The sequence below is a fragment of the Pieris napi genome, chromosome 23 (genome assembly GCF_905475465.1).
Source record: "Pieris napi chromosome 23, ilPieNapi1.2, whole genome shotgun sequence".
In the NCBI taxonomy this organism is placed as follows: Eukaryota; Metazoa; Arthropoda; class Insecta; order Lepidoptera; family Pieridae; genus Pieris; species Pieris napi.
Window position 1 is genome coordinate 9,468,396 of NC_062256.1, and position 14,535 is coordinate 9,482,930.

At 31.7% G+C, this 14,535-nt stretch overlaps 1 protein-coding gene across 3 annotated transcripts in view; it reads left to right on the forward strand.

Annotated features, from left to right (window-relative positions):
- Positions 1 to 597: 597 nt before the first annotated feature.
- The window catches only part of LOC125061558 (proton channel OtopLc-like), a 30,496-nt gene continuing 16,558 nt past the window's right edge, over positions 598 to 14,535 (forward strand). For 2 of the 3 annotated variants that reach the window (XM_047667032.1, XM_047667030.1), the window contains exons 1-5: positions 6,958 to 7,138; positions 7,448 to 7,548; positions 11,180 to 11,341; positions 12,204 to 12,365; positions 13,816 to 13,930. In XM_047667032.1, the coding sequence (XP_047522988.1) occupies positions 7,448 to 7,548; positions 11,180 to 11,341; positions 12,204 to 12,365; positions 13,816 to 13,930 (540 nt within the window). In that variant the 5' untranslated portion in view covers positions 6,958 to 7,138. Of the gene's footprint in view, positions 672 to 6,957; positions 7,139 to 7,447; positions 7,549 to 11,179; positions 11,342 to 12,203; positions 12,366 to 13,815; positions 13,931 to 14,535 lie in introns of those variants that run through there. The other variant, XM_047667031.1, reaches the window with a different exon arrangement.

The following is a 14,535-nucleotide window of genomic DNA, read 5'->3' on the forward strand; positions in this document are numbered from 1 at the left end:
AGGAGAACGACAAACAAACTAGCAGCTATATAAAAAAAACAAGGAAGATACAGGGCATTAAGAGTTTTGACTTATTCTTAAATGGAGCGGTAGAGGCGTGCGAAAAAGGGTCAATGTTAGTGGCAGAATCCAAGGCAGAACACATCCTGTGAAGAGGCTCACGGAACCCAATGTTGAGTACCGTGAGCCAAATATTGACCAGATAGTGTCATAATATTTAATTCCTTAAACATATTCCGTACCGACTCCCTTGCGAAAACACAACAAATACCCCGAACAGCCCGCTTCTGCAGCACAAATATGGATTGAACCTCTGCAGCAGTACCCCACACTAGAATAATGTACGACATAACGCTATGATACACAATTTTTGCCGTTGTTATAACAACTGCAGAGCTCAGCCTATTCTCAGCTTAAAAAAGATATACAATTTTAAAACCCATGAAACCCACGTTAGTATATATTAATTAAGAATGACAATGTATATTGCAGGAAACTATTGAAACAACAATGTTAGCAAATCATTTAATTTAAAATCGTGCAGCAGAAATTGTTCTTATAATTAGCGCTTATATTGACGTGATGTTTGTCCCAAAAACCAGTAGTTATGTGTTGTGTTCATCTGAGTGTACTTATTTCTTGTGTCCTGATTTAAGGATACAGGCGAAAAGGTAAGGTTTTATCAGCACCTACACATTTCTATAGATAGAACGCTGTCTAAATGTTGTTTAAAACTGATATTTCTCATACGCAATTTCCTTCGTGTTCGTTCGTTCAAGTTAACTTCGTGACGAAGTGACTTAGGATCCTGCAAGAAGAGACCATACTCTCAAAAGGCCGGCAACGCACTTGCGAGACTTCTAGCAATGTCCATCACTTAATATCAGAAGAGCCTCCTGCTCGATTGCCCCTTGTTATATAAACAAACCCCGACAAATGGATCTCTGTATTTGCGAACCATTGAAGGAAATATCGTAAGGAATCTGAAATTTCTGATAAATCAAATTGATAGGCACAGTAGGCTAAAAAATTTCATTTGTAGTACGTTTCGTGGTTATTATTAGATGAAATCTGAAATCTGCTGAACCTTTTAATTGCATTTAAAACAGCAATTTTATCTTTTTTGATTAGCGTGTCAGGCGCAGAAGGTTCGGCTTTTTATCTATAATGTAGGAATAGACACAGAAATGTGCATGACCCATGCCCTATAGGTAACGTTCCTCGTGTTTAAAAAAATTTACAACCTGATTTCTGTTTTACATCATCGTTTGAATTTGGAATTATTCAAGAAATTTGCTTCTCTGCTCTGTTTCTTGCGCTTCATGACTTGATAACACAACAACATCGCTTGTTTCCTATGTTTTAGTTTAGGAATCAAAAATAAGAGTAAAAACTAATACCTTATACACTTAAAAACCTCTGAATTTATTAAAAAAGTAAAAAAACCTCTGATTACTCTGATTTCTAAGAAATTTGCAAAAGCATACCTATTGCTCTGTGTTAAGCGGTAACACTGCGTATTATATATTTTATTGTCACATACCTATGATAATGTAATATCATGCAAGTTCTTTTTTCTTTCTTTATGGATAGAAGCAAGAAAACCATTGTGGTCTTTATAAAGATTTTATAATCGCACTCGTTTATTGTGAAATCCTATTCATCAGTATAAAGCAAAACATCTTTATACTGAAAACAATCACTGCGATATAAAAAACAGCATATGTATATGTGCCTGAGGGTGTAGAATCGATTCGAACAGCAGTTGAAATAGATATTTTAAGTATATTTTAGATATACATACCATAAAAACCATCTCACGCAAGTAACCCATGTGTTATATATCTGAGGTCCTGTGGCGATACATTTGTATCAAATTGTAAGTTAAAGAACTACTTATATATGCATTTGTCGCGTTTCTAAACAATAGTGCTATGATTACATTTAAGCAAATCACAGCGGTTTTATAATGTAACATATTATGATTTTATTTCATTGAAGCAATAGAGAACATTCAAATAAAGTTTCTTAAGTTTTTAAGTTTTAAGGATTTCCGAAAGTACAGTAGCTATATAGATTCCTGCAAGTACTTTGGTATTGAATCATTGGAATGTCGACGTAAACAATATGACCTTATATTTTTACACGCTATTTGCAATGGTTTAATTGACTGTCCTGACTTATTGCCGCTTTTACTTTTTCACGCCCCTTCTTCACACAATACAAGGCAAACGCAACTATTTAAAATTCCTCGGTTTAATTCAAACTATTTGCGTAACTCAGCCATGCATCGTATACCTTCAGATTATAATAGGAATTACCAGCAAATAGAAATATTTAATGTATCTAAAAAATGTTTAAGAAATGATATAAAAAATCTAGTATCTTTTATTAGATAGAATGGCTTTGTTATTCCTTCTTTATAATAAATGTGTTGTAATGAACTGTGAATCGTAGAATTTAGAATTTACATACATACATATATTCTTTGTAATTTTTTTGTTTTTTTTGTATTTGTATAGGTGTAACTGTGTTTTGTGTATGTTTAAATGTGTATTCCATTTTTGGCTCTTGTGTATAGTGTAATTTTTTGAATATTGTATAGTACTTGTAAGTAGCTGTAGGAATACCATTAAGCAAATAAAATAAAAAAAAATAAAATTATATTATTCTGTAAAATAATAAAACTAAATATTTCGGTTTGGTAGAAAACTATGATCGACTTTAGACATCTTGATCCATATACAACAAACAGATACATTATATACCTAAACTACTAAACCTTACCAAAGATTCTGTCGCATTGGCATAATAATATTAATTAGGCCTCAATAATCCCTTAAAACATTCATCCATACAAAATATATATACACTCTAAAAATTATACAAAAATAATTATAAATAAATCATATTTTTTTCCATGGACCTCTTTTAGAGTATAGGCCTCCAATTGGCTCCATATTCATCTTGATCTTGATTATTCTCACAATCTTCTACACCAACTCCTTTAGGCTCGACACCCCATAACGGCGACCTCTGTTTCTTTTCCCTGGTGGCCCTTACCACCATGTTACCCTCTTTGTTCATAATTTTCGATATACTTGTTCAATAAATTTTTATATATGCTGAAAATGCAGCAACATACAACTTCCATTTACCTGTCATAAAAGCAATAAAATAATGTTTGCATGGATAGCACGTTAGTGATAACAGGTGCAAATTAAGAGCGATCACGACATACTAAAACGATTTCTACGTAGACTTTGAGTATATTGAATGCCCGTGTAAAATAATCATGATAAAACCAGTTACAGATATTTTAACAAAACATTGATGATATATTTATTTGTTTATTGAGTGACCACATCATATATAATGTGTTTACAGTATATCTTACGAGCTATCTATTCTAATACATGACAATTATGGTGAACATAGATGTTAAAAATATTCAAAACAGCAATAGCAAAACAGCGGATTAGGAATGAGATGTATTAATGTATATGTAGATGTGTATATATGAAGTTCTGGATAAGTACTGTTTATTCTGTTGAATTCGCGAAGAATGGAATGAGAGGTGCCTGAACTCCTAGGTTGGTTTTTACAGGCGGAATTTGAAATGAATGATGGAGTTTTCGAAGTGGTCGTCCTTGGGTAGGCCAGTACATACCCAAGTAGAGTTACTAAGTACGGAAAATAAAGAAGAAACTTTACTTGTTTCTGTACTGGTAACTCTAAAGTTACTGAAGCAATTTAAAAAAATATTTAAATAACTATAAGTAGTGGCGCTACATCCTCTAAGTGAATTGACCTCAGATTTCTTGATAAACTATCGTCTATTTCTTATATATAACATGTGTTATTACCCATTATCTACGTGAAGTAACTCTTGTGGTCTCTGGCAGAATGACCAGCGCTGTGGAACACGTCTGCTCAGCATAATGCTGATCCAGGGCCAGTTACAACCACAACACACACACATTACACACTTAAAATTTACCTTATTCCTTTTTTTCCATAATTTTTTTACCTATTATTTTATTATTATTTTGTGTGTTGCAGTGTGTGTGTTTCGTTAGTAATTAATGTTATGTCTATGTTAATGTCTAAATACCTTGACAAGTATTTACATTATTTTAAACCTAACCGTTCCTCCTGAGCGTTCATGTTAATGACACATGTTTGAAATGATCTATGATCGAATAAACGCGAACGAAACCGAGTACAGCTAGTATGAAATAATTTGCTGCTATAAACAACTGACAAATCCAGCGATTTACAATCCTTCTTACCGCTGAGATTATCATGTATCTTCACGTAAAGATTCAAACAATAAAATAGCAGAAAACTTGTAATAAAAACACTTACTTATCATGGTGATTTGGGTGGACATTCCTCGACATCAGTTGAAATTCACTTGCTATTCATTTATTGTTTAATAAATTTTATTATTGTTAAGTTACTATTTCGTTATACCATTGGAAGAGCGGAGTACCCTGGTCTCCCTAGACTTAGTTCAGGGGCTCCAATATCTGCTAAAAATATAACTTGTTATTGAATAAAAAAAATGAATTTTGAATTTATACATAATCTAATTTCACAGCCTAAATTCTAGCCTATTGGTTTGTGTCTACGTGTGTTTAAGTCTGACGTGCTCTAGTAAAGGTTACTACATCATTGCTATGTATTTAAAGAACATATTATTTTGTCATCGTTAGAGACAATGGCAAGCGGCCGTATGGGATGTCGTTGATCCCTTGAAAGATGGGACGGTTTATAGTCGGAAGGTGGTATGGGATGCTACTTGTGTGAACATGTTAGCCCCATCTCACCTCCGTCAGACAAGCAAAAAAGCCGTGGCCGCAGAGCAGGGGGAAAATAATAAACGGCTCAAATATAAGAGTCTTTCCTCCAACTTCGATTTTGTTCCCTTTGAAGTAGACTCGTGGTTCGAGAGGTTTAAGTGTACAGGCGCTCATTAAAGATTTAAGTTGGAGCCTGGTAGATAGTACCGGTGACCCCAGAGCTGTTGCTCGCTTAACGTATAAGTATCGCAATACAGCGAGAAAGGTACACTGCCACAAGGACCAAACTTTTTTAATTTTGAATTATTATTATCTATTTAGGTTAAGAAAATTGTAAATACTGTTTATTTGATTGTTATGTTTAATAAACGATAATTTGCTTAACGAGCTATATGTAAATTGCATACGTCATGATGTCGCTATTCCTATACAGCCTTGGAGCTGAGGCCAATACCAAGGACACACTGGTTATTTTAAGCAATAATAGAAAGATAACGAAATCCATTTCGAGTATTCGTTTGATACCTTATCTTCTGTAAAATATCTGTGACATATCGCTAACTTAAATATTTGTTAGCGGCTTTTTGTTTACGTGAATCACAGTAAGTGCAGCGGCAGAGCATCAGGTGCGATACATTTGAGCAAATATTTTATGAAAATACTGAGAATGTGTAGGGATGTGCACTTCTATCGATGTTCTGTTGCTTGTCTACGACTTTTGATGGTCAAACGTTTCCATTACATATATTACTTTGTAATTTGCATAGTTAAATATATATTCTATTTCAGTTCTATTGTAACTGTAATAAGAGTGTATATATGACATTTAGAAAAGTAATTACAATTTTTTTATAAAACAGTGCAATTTGCTTCAATTATATTTGACGTAATTACAAATGCTTCAACAATGTTCGTGTATTGCAATGAAAATAATATCGCAATAATTTGGGCATAAAACTTTTTCCTCTATTTTAATTAATTAATAATTAAACAAGTTTAAACAAACTATGGCTACATTGGCAGTAAGGACATGTGATTTGTAATGTCAAAGAAAACTGTCATATGTTCACAGACTATCAAAATGCACAGTCTAAAAAGGCAAAGCTGTCAAATGTGCTATCTTTTAAAAATCGCCGGCTCGAAGCAAATACAATTCGAATTTTGAATATTGAAACAGACCTATGCGAAATATAATAAAAACAAGAACAACACAGAAGACAAAGGACAAGTGTTGTCCACAGACTAAACAATATAAATACGTTTTAGTTTTAAAAATAATTATAGATATCTTGAACAATGTTGGTAGACATGACTAAAGAGGGTGTCGCGTCGCCGCATCCAGCCAAACGGTAAACACTTTGCCGTAATCTCGAGATGAGAAAACTTTCAGTTCTCTTAATTCAGAAACTTATTCAAGAACCTAACAACCTTAGCGGACCGCCTGGCGGACGCATCGCAAACAAACTTACTCTTTAATCTCTGTCTCTATTAGAATAAACATTTAAAAATTATAATTTTCACGTAAATCTGTTCGTTTGTTTTGTCTATTAAGGCTTCTATAGTATGGATATGCTTTTATTAGTTTTTTGTTTTGTATATATTTATTTGTAATGTTATGTGAATCTTAGCAATTAAAATCTCCAACATTTCAATTCCTACGCGGATATTAGAGTATTAAATTTTGTGTTATATCCTATAAGATTTGCTAGTAGTCTTTCAAGCCTTGATAATTATTTATGGGTAAATGATTCACTATTTAATATACATAATTTAAATATTTCACGTAGTAAATACAATAAGGATTTATTTTACCCTCCGAATGGAATTTTGATTCTTTTTTGTGTATGTTTATTTATTTATTTGCTCATCAGTATTACTACAGTTACATACAATATTTAAACATATACATTACACACAAAAGCCAAAAACGGAATTCAAACATAAACACCAAATTTTATATATTATTTTTGTACATTTACGGATTGAACTAATCACTAAGCAATGTGTATGAGATAAAGCGGCTAAGTTACCGCAGAATGTTTGTCATACTTATAAAATGCGAATATAATGTCTGATAAGATATCACATATATGTTGACGTTGGCTTAGCACTAGCAGATTAGTTGACAGCCTCTTAAACGAGATCAGTTTAAACGCGCCTTTATTGCCGACACGACACTGGGCGCGTACGGAAAATGTAAAAAAAACATTTTAAGCAGTTTGAATGTGCCCTGCCAATTCAATTACGAACGGTGAACGCTTCTGTATCTCGTTGGAGATTAGGGCAATGAAAAAATATTGCAGGAAAAAATCTAACAAACATTTAATAGACAGGTATATATTTATTGTTAGGAATTATTTTGTATTTTCACGTCATATTGATTTCGCTTTTATATTAAACATTGTTAAAATGTGTTCCTTTTTGTGTTTAATCAATTTAAAAATAAATCAACTATTTTGTGTTTCTTTAAAATTAAATACAAAACTATATCCGTTTGTCTTTGAAAATGTATTTTAAAGCTATTAAAAAGATAATAGATTAAAATAATGTTTGTCATAATGTTCTGCAACCGAAAACATTATGAATAATAGCCTCTATTGTGTCTTAATTCGGCCTTTTAGTTAAACATATATGTTCCGCAGATGAGTCCAAGTAAACGCTCACTCAGCGATCAGAGCGAATCGCGGCCTACAATCACTGTGACCGACATGGACACTGTACACGAGGAGAACGACAATGACAGGTATTTTTTATATGTTATTTAAAAATGGAATAAGACGTTTATATGTCCGTTATTTAAAAATCTAATCGACTGCATTTATTTAATTTAAAAATAGAATAAAACGTTCATTTATTTTATTTAAAAATGGAATAAAATATTTTTATTTTAAAATGGAATAAAACGTTTTTATTAATTTTATTTAAAAATAGAATAAGATGTTTTATGTCTGTAATTTAAAAATGGAATGAATACGTTTGTATTTATTTTATTTAAAAATAGAACAAAATTTTAATTAAGGATCCATTCAAACTTATGTAATTTTTATCATTTTTAATCAAAGTTGAAATGAAAAGTGGCTGACCGAAGACGGTCTTAAACTAAAAAAAATAAGGTTTCTATTAAAAACCTATATTACTAATTTTAACATACAAGACAGTTAGTATCTTGCCTAAAATTTGATATATAGTCTTATTATTGTTCTCATAGTCTCCGTATATCTTAAGTTAAGCCCTTAAAATGTTCATAATAAGACATTAGATAGTATAATGTATGCTATCTCTACAATCCCTGGTCTAGAGCGTATGATTTAAAACTTTAAATTCTTAGATATGCATTCTAGAACGTTCTAGAACACACTGGAATTTTTTTTACGATGTAATCATTTTGTTGTACATACAACATTTTAATGCCAATGGGGCAAGAGGAAATATGTACTTAACTAGTAATTGAAACCAGTACCTTTTGTATATAAAAACCAGTAAGTCATGGAGACGCTGAATTATTTGTTTCAGGTAACGAGATTTAAAAAAATGTTTTTTTAATTAAAACTGAGATTGAAATACAAATTAAGTAACATTGTATTTATAGAATACAATGTAGGCGAAATCTTATTGTGTTTCAAGAATTCTTCCTGAAGTTAAATTGGTCTAATTGCTTGGTTTTAACTTACTCACCTGTCTCTTTTCATCACAGCGTAAACATAATTTGATAGAAAGAAACAAAATGTAATTTAGTTGTAGTGAAATAGCACTGTTTTCTTTTATTAATGGTTACTAAACAACAAAACAAAATATATTGTAAAAGGATGTAAGCGATAGAAACTTAATTAAAGTTTCTTTGAAACGTCTTTTGTACCAGGGCCGTAGATAACAGAAGATCAAGTGCACGCATATCGTTTGCATTAAATAATGCAAGATTAATATACGCTATAAAATTGTGACGTTTAGTTAAAACAAACGTTATAAAATAATTAAACTTAACAAAATGTATAGGTTAGTGTTTTGCAGTGTTAGAATTAATATAAATATAAATAATAATAAAAATAAATAGAATATAATAATTTTAAAAAATCAGTGGCGCTACAATCTTATTAGGTCTGGGCCTCAGATTTCTGTATCTGTTTCATGATCATTTGTTAATCTAAAAGGCAAGTAGGTGATCGACTTTTTGGGTCTAAGGCAAGCCGGTTTCCTGACGATGTTTTCCTTCGACGTTCGAGCGAATAAATGCGCACATATAAAGAAAGTCCATTGGTGTACAGCCGGGGTATTGAACCTGCGACCTCAGGGATGAAAGTCGTACGCTGAGGCTAACACCGCTCTTACATAAATTAACAATGTCAATTAATTTCTATTAATTATAATTTAAATATTTTAAGTTTTAACAAATCACGTTGTCTGAAACGCATTAATATTTCATAAAAAAAGAAATATGATTCAAAGTTGACAGAACATTGAATTATATAACCATATATTATATCCAATGCATACAGAAAGCCAGTGTAGCTTTGAAGGATATTTCCTGGAAAAGATTTGAAAGATTTTCCACTCGATACTGTATAACTTTACCAATATTTTCTTATTCATTTTATTTTATAAGCAAAAAGTAATAAAAGGATAATAATACAATATCAATTTGTTTATAAAAATGTATATTATATGTATAAATATTTATCATTAGCATTTTTACTGTATATAAATAAACATTAGGTATGACATCAGAACTCAGTGTATTTAATAATTGTATCGCTTAGATATACTTAAGTAATTTTAGGCTTTTATAAAAAATAAATGAAATACCGTTTTAACTCAAGTACTTATGTCTCTTTTTATCACAGCGTAAACATTATTTGACAGAAAGAGACAAAAGTATTAGTTAAAGAACTGTCATCAGGACGGTATAGTTTCTGTATAATATAAATAAAAGGTATAGCAAATCGGGCCTAGCTATTTATTTATTTATTGAAGGTTACCACATCATACATAATGCTATATCAATAGTATATGCTATAAGCTATCTTTTTTTACGACAATTTTCATAAATGTTACAAAAAATTATAACAAAATAAAATAAAAAATACTAGTAATATTTTGCTGAAACCAAAAAAATTACCAGCAAAACAGCGAATTAGACAAGATATAGGCACTTAACAATGCTTTCTTTAAAATTGATGAGCCCACTACTATCTACTACCACTACTACCACAGCCCACTACTACATATCCAGCTGTGGATAAGTACTGTTTAATCTATTATAATCGCGAAGTATTGCAGACCAAATTTGAAAAATGGCAATGATTAAGGAATGAATGAGAAAGCCTAGCTAAAAAGTATATATATAAATCATTATATTTCAGCGTTAAATCGTTTAGATTCTTCATAGACTATATAGCATAGACAATAAAAGGGTAAATTTTATAACAATACAGATGCTTTCATAGAAAATCGAGTACACAAAATTGAATACGTTATGGAAAATGTGAATGTGTAGATTTCGGTGCACAACGCTTCGGAAATATTTATGACATTTGATAGACTCCTTTGTGCGAGTTAATGCGAGCTGTTGGTTTGTTATGCTTTTAAAATCAACATTTATTTCAAATAGTTTTACAATACTAGCTAACCGGGAAACGTTTTGACATGTAATATACAGTACTAATTAAGTAAAGCGAGCCTACTCCTCTCTCAAAGGCCGGCAACGCACCCACTAAAAATGGGTGTCTATGGGCTGCGTAGACTGCCCTTTTTGGTCGTCCCGCAAGCTCGTTTGCCCCCCTATTATATTAAAAAAAAAAAAAAAGTTGGTGGTTATAATGTTCGATATTTTTATAACAGCCTAGGTATTATCAGTTAGCGGTAAGATTATTATCAGTCAAACAGAAGCATGTCTTAACCAAAATGCATTCTTAAAATTGTAGATTAGATATGAAGTAAATGTTCATGTCTAGATATTTAAAACAAACACAAAAGCTTTGTAAATATTGAGAAATTATTTTATAACACTCACTAGATTAAACACTTAGCTTTACCTTTTGTTGTTTGGAGTCTAAGACAAATAAGTATACTTATTTCTACGTCTGTTCCATACATAATTTTTATCAAAACCAATTGATACATAATGAAACTGTGTATATATTACTCGTGTCACAGTGTTTGATATACAGCTCCGAAACGGATGGAATGATTGTTATGTAGTTTTTTGTATATCTCCGATAGTAGAATAGGACGTAAACTATACTTACTTGCTGGGTGACCCTATTTATATTTTTTTCGAAAATATTTTATTTGGTTCATTTATTTTCACCCTTCTTCCATCAAACCTATTTACATAGCAATACAGTGTTAGCAGGTAGTTAATTTTATATATTTTTCAGTGACGAATCATCATACTCCGACGTGGCACGACTCAGGGAACGGACTCACGCAGTGGTGGGTCCGGCCGTGGAACCACTAATCCAAAGCTCCCATTCACAACCAAACAGTCGAAGAATGTCTAGTGATGCTGATATAAAATTAGCGGCAAATCTTAATACAAGGTACGAATCTAGGAGTGGAACTCAAACACACTCGGAAGAGTCTAATGACGTGTATAATGAGCACACCCCACATACACACACTCATGTATATACCCACATTTTCACACCAACACACCACATAGCCGAATTAGGTATTACTTAGTTAAATGTATGTAATAATTTTTATTGAGTTTTCCTTTCGTAAATGTTTGAACCTTTTTGGTATATATTATGTTTTCTTTGACTATATCTTTAGTATAATTGTTTTTTGTTATATATAATTTATATTATATATATTAGCTCTATGACGAAGTAAATAATAATGTTTTATTTGTTTAAGATTTAGCAATCGCAGTAGTTCCTTTTTTAATAGCATTTTGTTGTTGTTTCCATTCACGATTTATTGTCTTAGATACAAAATATATTTTAATGTCTTTGTGTCTTTAATAGTACCTAATAAATAATAGTTTAAAAAAAATATTTCACCCATACCAAGACCCTTATCGTGGAGTTGCCAGACGATTATTGTTATTAATGACTATCAAAATCACATTATAAAATAAATAAATCAGTGGCACTATAACCTCTTTAGGTCTAGGGCCTCAGGGCCTGGCAAGTGGGTGATCAGCCTCCAGTGACTGACACACGCAGTCGACTTTTTGGGTCTAAGACATGTCGGTTTCCTCACGATGTTTTCCTTTACCGTTCGAGCAAATGTTAAATGCGCACATAGAAAGAAAGTCCATTGGTGCACAGCCGGGGATCGAACCTACGACCTCAGGTATGAGAGTCGCTCGCTGAAGCCACTAGGCCAACTGCTCATGAAAATCACATTACATTTTCGTCAAGTCCAACGTAACTATATAAATTTTATCCGCTATAGGCGTCCGTCTGCTATAATAGCCGCATTCAGGAGACCGTCACAAGCGCTAGCATTATGTGCCGCGACACAACGGCGGTTCCTGTCAGAGCTGCAGCCTCATTCACGGAACTCAATGGCATCCACACACGACCACCCACCCTCCGCTGCAGAAATACTAGGACAGTAAGTTTATTTCTATTTTAATATGTAATATTATATTTTATAAGACCCTTATCTAGTAATTATCAATATTAACAATTTAAAAATTTAAATTTAAAAGAATTGATTTTAAATATTAAATTTAAAATCAATTCTTTTGTTGACTTGAATAGCTTGTGTGTTATAATATATTTATTGTATCAAATTTTTGTTTCCACTACACGATTGTTAACTTCTTTTCTTCAGATACAATAACTTTTTACTGTATTTTTTTACAGTTAACAAAAAATGGTTTTGATAAATATTGTCGTATACATTATGATTAGTAAAACGGGATTGTTTAGTTTACTCATTATTATCTATATATAATAAAAAAAATAGCCTTTATTACATCACAACATTACATTACATTAAGCAAGTATGTTTTACACTAGTACTCGACCTCCGACGAAGAGAAGACCACCTTCAAATTCATCCACTTGTCTCTCTTCCACAATTTTCCAATCCTGCCCCATTATTGTATATATAGAATATTATTTATGAAATCCCTGTATTATAATTGGTGGCAGTAATAATTATTACAAATAATAATGACAAAGAACTATAAAAATTTATTGGCCAAAAGACTTGCTTTTGAATGTACGTTTGTTGACAATTGCGCATTAAATTATTTTAATTAAAACGTGAATATTATCCGTCTGTGTTTATAAGATAAAAACGGGACGTCAATAATTAATTCCCAATCTGCAATTTACTTTCGTCGATTATATCTTCTTTCGATGACTTTAATTTCTGCTTTGACCAATTATATAATGGACTCTAGTCCAGAGAAATTTAAATAATGAATTTTAACATGTACCTACATAAACACGTGCAAGTAGCGATTGTTTTTCAGGAGGTTCTCTAAACAAATAAAAGGGGTTTTAAATACCTGTAAGAGAACATTAATATTGACGTCCCGTTGACCCCTCTCAGGTCATCTCTCATTCGAATTCTTATAACGGATTAACACTATTTTTCCAGAGCTTGACATATTTGGGCTGATCAATTTAAATTGTTAAGAAATCTGAAAACCGAATCCGCTATGCTTGTTGTTAAAAAAAATTACTATTCATTTTAAAATTGGAAGTGTTATAATTTTTATAAAATTTACGTTTACCATAATTGTTGTGTTTTTTAGAAAAGATAGTTTATAGCATATATTGTAGATATAGCATTATGTATGATGTGACTACAAAAACTTTCTTTTTAAACAAATTCGTTTGCCGATACCCACAAAAGCCTTTTCATTCTGCCCTTTCCTCTCACTCTTCATCAAGCCTGCAACCAGTTTTGTATCATCTGCCTTTTTTTCCTTTATTTAGTTTTTGTGTAACAACTAATTAAAGTGTTATTCCACTTCTCAACTCAACAAGGTGTCCCAGTTAAATAACCACAGTTATCTTAAAATCTGTTATAAAATATTTTGTTCTAGTGAAGCGTTAAGCAAAGCGCTATCCGCACTATATGCGAAGTTATTAGTTGTTCTCGGTCTAGCATTTCCTGTTACTGAAGTTATTGCAAATGGCGTCCCAGACGCCTACTACCAGGTAAGGATGCATCTTATTAAATACTAGGTCAGAACTTCCACATATTCAATATATACAACGCATTCTAATAAGGGTAACGTATAGGTTTTTAACTACTGTTAAGTGAAAAACGTGAACTAGTTAATGCTATGCTAAGATGTTTTTATGTTTATCTCTTACTCCTACATCTAACATATATGTAATAAAAACAGTTATGCTTAACATATAGAGAAGATGGAATCATAATATAAACAAAAAGGTTCAAATATTACAGAAGGAAAATCTATTCAAAAAATAAAAATTATTTGAAACAATTAAACTAAGTAATAGCTAATTTGGCTGTGATGTGTGATGGTGTATATGTGGGGTGTGCTCATGATGCAGTTGATTTTGCGCTCTGGATATTCTCCTTTTAAGTATACGATAGCTGCAACAAGTCAAGGCTTATATATATCTTATTGACCACTGGTCATGATGGTGCATCATCGGATTAAAGTATACGATTCTAAGTTGAATTTTAAAATAAAATGACCAACTATTAACGTACAATAATAAGTTTGATTATGGGGAATAGGGTAGACGGGTCTCTCCTATTAAACATTTTTCTTAAGTGATCAGTGCATACA